Here is a 13068-nt window from a genome sequence, read left to right as displayed (position 1 = left end):
GAAAGCTTGTCCTGAAAGTTTGGATTTCAGCGCAAATAAAAAATGTTTCAAAGTCGGTACTCAATTGCTACGTAAATTGGTAACTCATATCAGAGGTGAACAGACATACAGTACCCTTTATCAGAGGGTAGTCTGATGGACTGGCCACAGACTCTGTTGAGGGTAAACAAAAGGGCACAGTCCACCTATGGAAGATATTTTTTGTAGAGCACCTCTGCCATCTGGTTTTCTTTGGGGTGGTTGGGAAGGGAATCAATAGTTATCAGCTGAAGAAATCAAGTTGATCAAAATCCTGGTTGGCCAGGGTTGTCTGGTTCAGTCGAATAGCATCTGTAGTCATTAGAATCATCTGACATAGGCTGCATGTGACTGGTGGTCACGTAAGGTGACGTGTGCTGCATTTTTACGCAACCCAGCTCAAGGCAGTGTTGTGGTTTGTGCAGGGCACGTAGAAAATTGTTTTCTATGGGTTTGATTTACTGATGCAGTTGTAAATAGAAACAAATCAGCTTCTAACTTCAGATTGTTCAATTAAGCTTTTACAAAATACCTGGAAGCTGATTGGTTTCTATGAAGAGCTGCACCGGATTTTGCACTGTCCAGTTTTAGTAAATCTGCCCCTATGTGTCCTGTCTTTGACCCTACATTGATCAATGCACCTCCACTCAAGTGGTTTGAAGGAGCCCTTAGTAATGTATAGTAGTAAGTGCTGCATTGTACATTAGTCCAATTATTAAACATTTGCATCAGCTATGCCTAATAAACATGCCTCGTTTTATATGTGCCACATATCACAGCCTTTTAAGAGACACTGTTATCAAAATTAATTTAATAATTAATATAAAACGCTAATAAATTTGTAATCATGTGTATTGATTTTTACTACTTTGATGTCATGTGCTTCACTTAAAGCCCCAGGGGAATGCAAACTTGTAATATAAAACCCTAGTTGAGTTTGTACCATATTCATGCTATTCATGCATTATTATGCTTGTTACAGAGGCCATTGAACTTATATAGTTTTGCATCTCATTTCCTCTTCATGGTTTAATTATTCAAATCAGTATTTATTGAAAGTGGTAAGGTACGATTGGTGATACAAGTCATATCATTTGACTTCTTTATGGTTTAATTAATTAAACACACAACAACATATTTTAGTAAGTACAAGAATTTTATTGCATCATATTACAAAAGTATACCAACTCTTGTCAACGAAGCCCCTCTCCGAGGGGATATGTTATAATCATTCATTTATTTATATACATATTTACATGTTCTAATGTTGGAAAACTTACAGCTCCGCAGCTGCTGGGGAAACACAAATTGCAGTCATGACCGTGCTGGCCAAGCTGTTCCTTGTAGTTCTACAGCAGCTGGAGAGCCAGAGATTGGCCAACAGCTCTATACAGTCAAAAGGCACTTAACATAGAGACCAGCAATACATTGCCCTGCAAGGAGATGCTTGCCTTTTTGTCAACTAAGAGGTTAACAAACGCAGCTGATATTTAACCCCTTCGGTGCCGACAGCTTGAACATCTGTCTGCAACAGAATGGATTCAACACTGAAAAATAAGGTAGAATAAAACAATTTATAGCATTTGTCCTTTCGGGTTTTAAAATCCCACAATATCCATTATGAGTATGTTAGATATAAGCTCTATAACATTATACAAGTGCTTCAAAAAGCCAAATATACACAGAATTAAAGTCTCTAAAGTAATGCACAAAGTAGTAAGAATGAATCAGTATAATACTGTATTTTCTGGCTATTAGCATTATAGAGGTTATGTGAAAAATGAACGTGAAACTTAATGGCATATCTTGTCCCATCCTTCCAGCTCTCCTGTACCACAGAGAGAGACAGAACAAGACTTTGATGTCCTAGAGACAGTGCTTTCAGTCTTTTTTTTTTTTCCAGTGCAAGCAAAAGGAGGCATCAATAGGATGTTCCAGGCTCCAGAGTAAAGTCCAGCAGACTTGTTCCTTTATCAGCAGATGCTCTACCAGCATAGAGATAAGTTTAATTAGCCTCCAAAGTCTAAGTACATTGTCCTTACTGTTCATGTCCATCATCTCTATTCTTTAATTACACTTTAGTTGCCAAAGAGTGTAATTCAGATTTTTGTGTCTGGGCACTCAAGCTGGAGGAGGTGTTACTAATTTGTCCATGGAAGGTTTTGCTAAGTCCAAAAAAAAAAAAACACTGCGAGCGGAACCGAAGGTCGAAGAATGCATAGAGGAACGGGTTGAGGCAGCTGTTGATGTATGCCAGACATGTGGCATAAGGGTGCAGGCTGAGGATCAGGTTGAACTGTGGGCAGGAAAGGTCTAGAACACCTATGAGCCCCAGGGTGTGGATGGTTTTGATAATATGAAATGGCAACCAACAAATGGCAAAAACGACGACGAGCGTGATGATTATCTTTAGAAGCCTTCTCTTCTTTTGCTCTTCTTTCTTGAGATTCTGGAAGTGGATGGTTACCTTGCAGCCAATGAAGCAGTAGAATGTGGTCATGAGGAGAAGCGGAAGCAGAAAACCTGGCACGGTGGTGAGGAGGCTGAGTCCTCCAATCCAGTAATTCTCGTTCTCCTTTTCGGAGAGGCCGGTGAAGTCCAGGTCACAGACAGTCTTATTGCCATCGGGACGGGTTTCGCGGAGAATCAGACTGGGTAGTGCCAGAAACCCTGAGAAGAACCATATAATTCCCAGAGACAGCATTGTTGTTGAACGGGAGCGCAGGTTGGCGCTAGAGAGTGAGTGAACAATGGCCAGGTATCTGTCAAAGCTCAGGCAGGTGAGGCAGAAAACACTGGCAAACATATTCAGCAGCACCAGGTAGCTACTGATCTTGCAAAGAGCAGAACCAAAGGGCCAGTGAAAGCCAAGAGCGGTGTAGGTAGCCCATAAGGGTAAGGTGACAACAAAAGCCAGGTCAGCAATGGCAAGGTTACCTATATAGGTGTCTGCAGATCTCCTCTTGGGCTTTGCTTTCCATACTGTGAAGATGACTACACCATTTCCAGACAGTCCCAAGACAAAGACGAGCATGTAAAATACAGGTAGCAAGGAGGATGACAGGTCCCAGTCTTTTTCCATGCAATCTTCAGTTCCATTTTCATAGTCAAAATAGTCTGTTTCATTATTTAGCTCATCCTCATAGTTGGTCATTGCTGAAAGCTGAGAGGCAGATGAGGATTGTGAACTTGTGCAAGCAGTAGATTCCAGGCTCTGTAGTGTGTCTGTGCTCTGACCTGAGATATGAAAACAGCCTTCACTCAAGTTCTTTAAAGAATCCCTCGAACTCCCCACCCCCAGAAAGACAAATTAAAGGCAAAAGACCACCCACTGACATCAATCAGGAGTCTATCCATGTTATTTCAGCTCCTCCCCACCTATTCCCTAGGCGCACTGTCTTCATCTTCCCTCCCCTCTGCATCCCCTGCTGTCTCCCCCAGAAAATATGTACTGCACCATGTACTACTTATTCCCACCAACTAGGACACTCACATATTACTTTGTAGATCCATTCTCTTGCTTTAGACAAAATAAAAAATAAAACATGCAAATACAAATTGTGTAATAGATATCATAGGTGATAAATATTTACAGACTTAGACATCTAGTTCTAAAAGTTTGAATGGTGCAATTGCAGACATTCATCGACAACCATCTGATTTAGAACGCACATTCGCAGTCATTGTTCGCTGACACATTTACATTTTCATTTCTCGCTTTAAAATAATTCAATGTACCACAGTGCCGTGCGATATAATATTTTAGTTGAAACCAACAATCTCTCCAAATGTATATGTACCTATTAAACATACACTCATATCCAAAATATGCGTGAAAAAATGTTAAGCAGTGATAATAGTCCACAATCACGTGTATCCAAAAAAATAAAAATAAGTCTCTCAATAATAACAATGCATTTCCATTATTATTTTTATTTTTATTTTATTATGAAAAAAAATGGACAAGCATTGTTATAATTGAACAATAATAAAAATACAGCGCTAAAGTTGCAAAAGTGATTATAAAAGTTGCTATTGTAACTATGAAATACACATAGATCAAAATAACAATAAACACAGCTAGCGCTGCTGTTTTTGATTGTTATACTTGAGAGACTTTTAATTTTTTTGGATGCACGCGATTGTGGACTATTATCACTGCTTAACATTTTTTCCCAAATGTTTTGGATATAAAAAATATATGTTTAATAGTTGCCATATACATTTGGAGAGATTGTTGGTTTACATTTTAATATTATTAATATTATATTTAATATTATATTGTGCGACACTGTGGAACTGGTTATATGTGGGAACACATATGGTGTCTGCAGCAGTAGGCACTTAACCAAATATATACAAATCGCTTCACATACATTATTTTCATATTTTTGTATTGTTTATGTATGTAGTTGTAAGGGTTTATGTATGTAGTTGTAAGGGTTTATGTATGTAGTTTTATTCCTTATTGGTAACAGTGTACTCACACTTGAGTGCTTGCACTCTTTTACTAGTTTTTAATTTTCTTGCTTCTATATTAGAGAGCAGTAAAGTCTAAATTGAAGTCGACATGATTGTTCCAGGTCAGTGACTCAGAAAGTATTAAAGCCCAACTCCAAGAATTACAAGAAACTACCCTTGTAAGAATGAAATGCTCATTACGTATAGAGAGTGAGAAATAGGGTGTCAGGGCACAATGACACCTATATATTAGAAATCACAAGATGTGTTTTTTTTTTTAAAAGTGTTGCATTTTTAGCACGCTTTAATGTGTTACGTTAAAATTAAAATACAAACCTTCTTACTCACCACTATGCTGCAGCATATGTGTGATGCTGTAGCTGTTCCATGCCGGTGTCTTGTAAAATAGTGTCCCCCATCAGATGCTGTCCCCTGCGTACTGCGCATGCGCAGTACACAGGAACACAGATTCCGAAAATTGCCGAGGACGAACGGCGCCTGCGCCGTGAGTCCAGGTTCTATCCCCACTATCCAAGTGGACATAGAGTTAGAATAAAAAAGAGCCGAGCGGAGCGAGGCCGAGCCCGAAGCGTGGCGAGCGAAGCTCGCCCGCGAGGGGCCCCTTTAAAATTCTTAACCCTATGTCCGCTTGGATAGTGGGGCTACCTCCTCCACTCACGGCGCAGGCGCCGTTCAACTTCGGACTTTTTCCGAAGCTTCAGCTGCTCCGTACTGCGCATGCGCAGTACGGAGCGGACAGCATTTGATGGGCGGACTGTATTAGGCAGAACACCGGCTGAGAACTGAGCAATCACATGACCGCTGATCACTCAGTTCCCGATGTGCTCTGCGCTCCAGATCAAACTGCACTGGAACGCAGGGCTGTGGAGGGGGCAGGCGTAGTTAGTTTTGGCTCCAGACACATGATGAAAACGGTCAAGCAGGCAGCTAGGCAGATATCGACAGTATTGTCAGGATCCTTCCAGAGCCTGGAAAGGCTCTGTGATGTCCGTTGATAATGGGCAATAGCCCACTATAAACTGACTCTGGGTCATAGAAAAGTAGTGCACTCCTGTGATCCACAGGAGAAGTATGGCCAAAAAAGCTTTGGATATACTTATCTTTTAATGAGCTTTTAACTCTTGCAGTGCAGGGGGCCTCATTGCATGAGTGTTTTTTTAATGTAATTCCTGGACTTGGGCTATAAAGCCAGATGATAAGCATGGCAGATAGACTATTAGTAGGGTTGTTGGTTTGAATCCCAGGCATGATACTACCAGCCTAAAGTTTGCATGTTCCTCCTGTGCCTGTGTTGGTTTCCTCCAGGTACTCCAGTTTCCTCCCACACTCCAAAGACACGTTGGTAGCTTAATTGGCTCCTGTCTAAATTGGCCCTAGTATATGTATGAATGTGTGTTAAGGACCTTAGATTGTAAGCTCCTTGAGGTCTGGGACTAATGTAAATGCACAATATATGTGTAAAGCACTGTGTAAATTGACAGCGGTATATAAGAACCTGTAATAATAGTATTTTCAAAAGAAGAGTTCAGCAGCTGCAGCCTGCATATATCTGTAATCGTACTTCACATGCCAACTTCAGCACATTTATATAGTTGTGAGTAATACTTTCTCTAAGAAGATATGAACACTCACCACTCCAAGCTGGTAAATCCAATCATCCCAAATGCAATGTTTCCCTGGCTAGCTGTACAAATACTGAATAATGTTGTCTGCGAATGTGCAGTGAATGTGCATGCATTTGCCCAGTTTTTATAAACATACCCCTAAAACGTAAACATTACAATGTGAAGTATTGAGCATTATTAAGTGTTAAGATGCCCATAGACATGAGATACTCACTATATGATCTTTGTGATTTCATTGGGGTCACGGGACAATTAGATATTAAAAAGTAAGCAAATTAGGAATTCTGAAGGCACTGCAGAGCAGCTGGGTTTGATTTTCTTGGCATACAATTCACGCTCAGCTGGTACAACAGTGCATGTTTTTTAGAGCGCCCACTCTGAAGTGCGATTGCTTGGCAGGCAGGTCCTCTGACTGCCCTCTCATGCCCATGGACATCTTTCAGCTGCCCATACACATACAATACACTTGGTTTATATATTGATCGTCTAAATGAAATCATTGTTTCTTTCAGAAAGCATTTATGTCAAATAAATGGTTTCTTCTTTTTGTATTAAATCTATGATCATTGATTGTTATTCGTATGGCCAGCATTACGGAGAGACTGTGCAATTGCGTAGTTACTGTACTATACTGTCCTGTAGCAATCAGATTTTTTTTTGACATGTCAATTGAATCTAGCACAAAGCAATCGATTTTCACCGTACTTTTAACCTGACCATACATATTACAATCTAATTGTACAATGTCAGTAGAATCCTGTTTTTGGATGACGATAAATGTTACAATCTGACTGTACACTCTTCTTAAACTTTATATAGTATAAGTGATATTCAGTTTGTATTTATTAGGCTGGCGATACACTACACAATCTGATTGCACAATCTCCTTCAGATCTACCATCAACTATGTCATTGAAGGGCCTGCCTGATTGAATCCAAATTGTGTAGGTCTGTCCTACAACAAAGTTTTTTCTTTTTTTTTTTTACAGTTTTTCTTAAAAGAGATTGCATAGTTTATGGCCAGCTTTACTTTACATAGTTGCTGATAGACCTAAACGAGATTGTGCAATCAGGCTGTATAGCTCTAGATTTACCAACACCTTGGTAGCACAAGGGCCTACCTAAGCAACACCTTGGTAGCACAAGGTCCTACCTAAGCATTCACTATTGAATCTACTAGGCCCATACACTGCATAGTTGTTAAATCTATATGAGAAGGTAAAATCAGATGGTAGCAGGTTATGAGTAATTTCACTCCATGACATCCAGCAAGGAAATGTCTACATGGGTTTCATAGTTTCATAGTTAGTAAGGTTGAATATAGACACCAGTCCATCCAGTCCAACCTGAGTGAGTGTCAACAATTGCCCCTGTACATTACACACTCACATCGGTCCCTACCCTCAAAGAGCCCACAATCCAACGTCCCCATTCATATACTAGGGCCAATTTTGGACAGAAGCCAATTAACCTACCTGCATGTCTTTGGATTGTGGGAGGAAACCGGAGTACCCGGAGGAAACCCACGCAGGCACAGGGAGAACATGCAAACTCCAGGCAGGTAGTGTCGTGGTTGGGATTTGAACCAGCGACCCTTCTTACTGCTAGGAGAGAGTGCTAACCACTACACCACTGTGCTGCCTTTGGTTGAAAAATTCAAATCATTTTAGCAGAGATTGTTTGTCCCAGCATAACTTTGATTGACTTAGACTCAAAGAAAGGCATTTTAAATTAAACAAAGCAGTCAGTCTTGGACACAAAAGGAATGTATTCACAGAGACAGTCGCCTGCTTCCTTTTGTTGATCAGATCCATGCAGACAAAATTTACTTTTGGCATTGTATTGAACAATTGGTCTAACATCTGACCATTGAAACGACTGGATCAGTATCTTGAAAATCAATGAACAGCAATACATTAAGTGAATGCACAGTGGGAGAATCATCCCCTTTTTTTTATGGAGATAGGAACAACTGAGGGCTGGTAACAAAAGATTTCTCAGCATGCTGGAAATGTTTTTGCCTAAACCTGCACTGGGGATTTCTTGTTCTTCTGAAATACACAGCATTTGGTGTTTTTCCAGACATGAAAGATCATAAATAGACCTAATGGAACCCATTTTAATACATTTTGTTATTACCTTGTTTTGCATACACGAAACCTTCTTTCTGTACTCTCAACCACCAACTTATTTCCCATGTACAGTGTGCATCCTAAAATAGAATTAAATAATAATAGAAAATGTAATTATATGATGTACAGCTGTCCTTATAGTGAAATCCCAAAACAATTTCTGTAAAAATCACAGAGCAAACATGAAAATGTGACTTTGTAAGTCCTACCTCTGCTCACGTCTAAACCTGTGCTGCTTTTCTTGTGCTAACGGCTGGCGATTTCAGTGTGAAAGTAGCCTAAGGGTTGGTATTCACCCTAGGATAGGAATCGTGGATTAGCCATAATAGTCAGTAAGGATTTCATGAAAACAGAGGAAGACATTAATTATAAGGCTGCTTTCACACTGAAAGTGCCTGCCGTTAGCGGTAAAGCACCACTTGTTTTAGCGGTGCTTCACCACTGTTTAAGCCACTAGCGCACGATTTTAACCCCAAAAAAGGGGTTAAAAACTCCCGTGTTGTGGTGCTTCAGAATCACTTCTCAGGTGCTTCAGAAGCACTGTCCATTCATTGCAATGGGCAGGGGCGCTTTGGGAGCGATGTATACAGCGCTCCCAAACCGCCCCGAAGATGCTCTAATGAATGGGAGGCAGTTTTCAGGCGCTTTACAGGCGCTATTTCTAGCGCTAAAATGCCTGAAAACTGCCTCAGTGTGAAAGGGGTCTTAAGCAGTGTTTCTTAACCAGAGTGCCTTTGGGTTCCCCAAGAGTACCGCAAGCAGAGGATCCAATTTGCCCTGGATGAGCGTCATGAATTTCCATGGTGCAGTCACCAGCACTATAACAACCAATGATGCTCTAGGGCAGTACGCATTGAGACTTTCATTGGTATGGTGTTGGCGGCTGGCTGGCCCGCACCATGGCAACTCATGATGTTTATCCAGGCCTCACTACTGGAAAAGTTAGGGTTCTGATGTGAAGAGGGGACTGAGTGATGGGGGGGAGATATGATGTGATGGGGGATAGGGGGAAACTCTGATGTATAGGGGTGACTTATGATGTGGTGGGGCCTCTGACCTTAAAAGGGGCCCCTGACATGATTATGCAGCCTATGATGTGAAGGGGTCTTTTGATGTAAAGTTAATTTCATCAAGGCGGTTGAGTGCAGCGTCCCAGGCTCAGGATTTCCATTGATAAGTAACATTTGTGTTTTTTTTACATTTTAGACTGCGGTGTTTTGAGATTTTGCATACTTTGAAAGGGTGCCGCAATGAAAAAAGGTTGAGGTAGAGACACAGAAGTAAAGAAAGACATTGAGATATTCAACACTACAGAAGGGGAAAAAAAATGAACCTTTGCATATACTTTGAGGCCTTCAAAGACAGCTTGAATTTAGCTAGTCCTGCTAGTACCACCTGGCTTCACAAAAGTTGACTGAGGTTGGCGGACAATTATCTGCCGAACAGTGACTGCTTAATATCAGATGCAGGCAGCGTTTGGCAGCAACAGCAGCTGCAAGTACCACAGCCACCTTAATATGCAAAGGATTTCTCCATACATGCTATTAGCATGGATTGGGGGAATCTGGCGATTTCCTCTCACTCCGTCATGGGTTGAACGGTGGAAATTTGAGCCGTCTATGCTGCCTTTACAGTTATATACTGATGGCAGGATCACATTACAGTGTCCTATGTTTGATACAACTGAGGATGAGTTACTGCATTATAGAGAAGCATATCCACATCATACAGTGACATCTGTTATCATAGCATGGAACTAGCTGCAGTGTAAGTGTGAGTCTAACACGTCTTTGATTTCTTTTAACAAGGGTAACATTTGGTCTGATGGGCCCCTTTACACCCTTGGCTGTGTTCTGCAGCACCTTGACGTATGGCCTCCTATCCTTTAGCCTGTTTTTTTCTGATGTCTCGTGTATGTCGTCTGACCAGCTCAGCAGTAGAAACTGCTCTACTGCCATAAAATGGACTTTTGCTGTGTTTTTATAACAGCGTGTATGACTTGTGCACTGTTTTTACTCTCACACTTTTCCTTGTGTCCACCCTGAACTCCTCACTCCTTTACTTATCTTCATTTCCTCTGTCCCCGTTTTCCTGCTGCACCCTCTGTCATTTCCTTACTTGAAGAGCTTCCCTTTGTTATAATGTATATATTTCTCCTAATCTAGATGTAAAACCTAAGGCTAGGTTCATATTTGTGCGTTACAGAATGTGCGCAAAATTGCGGGCTTTCCCTCATACGCAGCCCTTTTTCAGACACCCAATGGTGCCATTGATCCTCAAAGGCACCCCCACGCATCTTGCTAACATGTGTGCATTTGCATATGCCAAAATGCAAGGTAACAATAATAATGGGCTTAAAAGCAATGACTAGATACACACAAAAACATGTGCTCTGTTGCACCTACAAAGGGTTGCACTAAGCCTAATGCCCTGTACACACGGTCGGACTTTACGACGGAAAATGTGCGATCAGATCTTGGTGTCGGAAAATCCGATCGTGTGTGGCCTCCATCTGACTTTTTCCGTCGGATTTTCCGACATACAAAGTTTGAGAGCTGGATCTAAAAATTTCCAACAACAAAATCCGACCGTTTAAATTCCGAACATGTGTAGACAATTCCGACGGACAAAGTGCCACACGTGCTCAGAATATTTTACGAGACGAAAGCTATTGGCTACTGCCCTCTTTATAGTCCCGTCGTACGTGTTCTACATCACCGCGTTCTGAACGATCGGATTTTCTGACAACTTTGTGCGACCGTGTGTATGCAAGACAAGTTTGGGCCAAAATCCGTTGGAAAAAATCTGACGGATTTTGACGTCGGAATATCCGACCGTGTGTACAGGGTATAAGGCAGGCCTATATATACGGTTCAAACCTCCGCTGGTTCAGCAGAAACTGGTCGAGATTCAAACCATGTATGGGCAGATTGAATGTACCAAGTTTATCAATCGATCAACTTGGGTACAACCTAGGGTTGCCACCTTTTCTTCAAACCAAACACGAACACTTTAACGGTCTGGAACAACTATGGGTGCCCCAAGGAGAGTAGTAAAGCGGTGCGCATTACGTGCCGCAGCAAACAGTGGGTGCGGCCAAATTTCTCTTGCTTACATCATTGCCCTGCCCCCCCCCCCAAGTGATACTGGACGTGCCCCCAGACAGCCGTCCGCAGCTGCCTGGCAGCAACAGATTTGTGTGTGACTATCTGGGTTACTTAGGAAGCCAAAGCCTGCTCTGAATAATGTGTCTAGGTTTCAGTCCGCCTGAAACCCGGACACAAGATTCAAAACCCAGGATGGTCCCCATGTATCCTGTACAGGTGGCAACCTTAGTACAACCAGCATGTCAGGTTTTACCTGCTAGCAACTGCTAGCCTTTCCCACCCCCCGCTAGGAGAAGACAATGGCCCAGCAGGAGGAATTCCTGCATCAACACTGTCTGTGTTGATGGGGGAATCAAGCAAATTTATTTCCTGTGATTGCAGGAAAGAAATTTGCTCTGTGTATTGCCAGCCTTAATGGATAATGTTTAGGCTTTGTACAGCCTAAACAATTGCAATGCTTTTTTTCCCATAAAATATGTTTTCTTTTAAACCTGGGTATGAAGGAAATTGCATAATGGCTGCATATGGCTGCATGCAGGAATGTAGCCACCCTCTCGTGCTCTCTACCAAGTAGCACTATAGACTATGAACTATGATATTTGGATTGTGCATAGAGCAGTGAACATTGGTGCAACTAGCGTGCACTGCTCATTCCAAACACTTCCATAGTGAGGAGGAAAGGGGGAGTTGGGGGCACAAAGAGGAAACTGTTTATGGATTATTTTTGCAGAATAAGGATATGGTTTAGTGTCACTTTATGATTGTGCAATTACCTGTGAAGTGTGTACTTATGCTTTATATTATATATTGTGTACATGTAAAATACAAGCACTCATGTGTGCATTTTTGAGATTTTTTTGCCTCAGATATATTTTGCAGGCTACCGAATTGATTTAAATCTCTAAGCCCTTGTACACACGGTCGGAAATTCAAACCACAAAATCCGTTGGATTTTTTCCAATGGATTTTGTCTGAAACTGGTGTTGCATACACACGGTTGGACAAAGTTCTCGAAAAATCCGATCGTTCGGAACGTGATGACGTTTGTTCGTTCCGACGGGACTACATTCAGGCTAGTAGCCAATAGCTTTGGTCTCATAATTTGATCTGAGCATACGTGACACTTTGTCCGATCGGAATTCTCTACAAACGATCGGACAAAGTCCTATCGGATCATGTTGTCAGAAAATTTTATATCCAGCTCTCAAAATTTGTTGGACATTCCGACGGAAAAAGTCCTTTGGAGCCCACACACGGTCGTATTATCTGACAACACGGTCCGATCGGACATTTTCCGTCGGAATGTCCGACTGTGTGTATAGGGGCTAATACGTGTGAGTATCTGCCAGACCCCACCGGCATATTTGAAGGGGAAATGTCATAAAAAATAGTCTCAATGTACAAGCGCTGCAAGGTGTCTGCCTAGTCCTTTTATCGTGAACTTTTTCTGTGTAGCTGAAGACCCCCAAACATTCCTGTGTGTTGGTGGCCGGTGCACATAACTTGCAGCTTAGTCAGTCTGCATGCAAGAGCTCCCTGTGGTGCATGGTCTTGGAGATTTATATTATTTATTATCTTTTTCTATGATGGATTCACTTAAATTTTTTTCCCCCTTCAAATTAAAATTACACCCCCTGCCTTCTCTGTGCCCTAGGAAACTAGTCATGCTGTCTTCCCCTAGTTCTTCCCACATTACCTTAACAT

General features: G+C 41.6%; 1 protein-coding gene across 1 annotated transcript; it reads right to left on the bottom strand.

Annotated features, from left to right (window-relative positions):
• Window positions 1–1155: 1155 nt before the first annotated feature.
• On the bottom strand, window positions 1156–3289 carry LOC143940107 (apelin receptor-like). Its single transcript, XM_077461178.1, has one exon. The coding sequence runs from the start codon at window positions 3170–3172 to the stop codon at window positions 2090–2092; it is 1083 nt and encodes a 360-aa protein (XP_077317304.1). The 5' UTR covers window positions 3173–3289; the 3' UTR covers window positions 1156–2089.
• Window positions 3290–13068: the final 9779 nt, after the last annotated feature.

This window comes from Lithobates pipiens, unplaced genomic scaffold (genome assembly GCF_037356315.1).
Source record: "Lithobates pipiens isolate NorthernLeopardFrog02 unplaced genomic scaffold, aLitPip1_a1.2 Scaffold_3, whole genome shotgun sequence".
NCBI lineage: Eukaryota > Metazoa > Chordata > Amphibia > Anura > Ranidae > Lithobates > Lithobates pipiens.
Note: the sequence above shows the minus strand (reverse complement) of the source record. Positions and strands in the feature narration are given on the sequence as shown.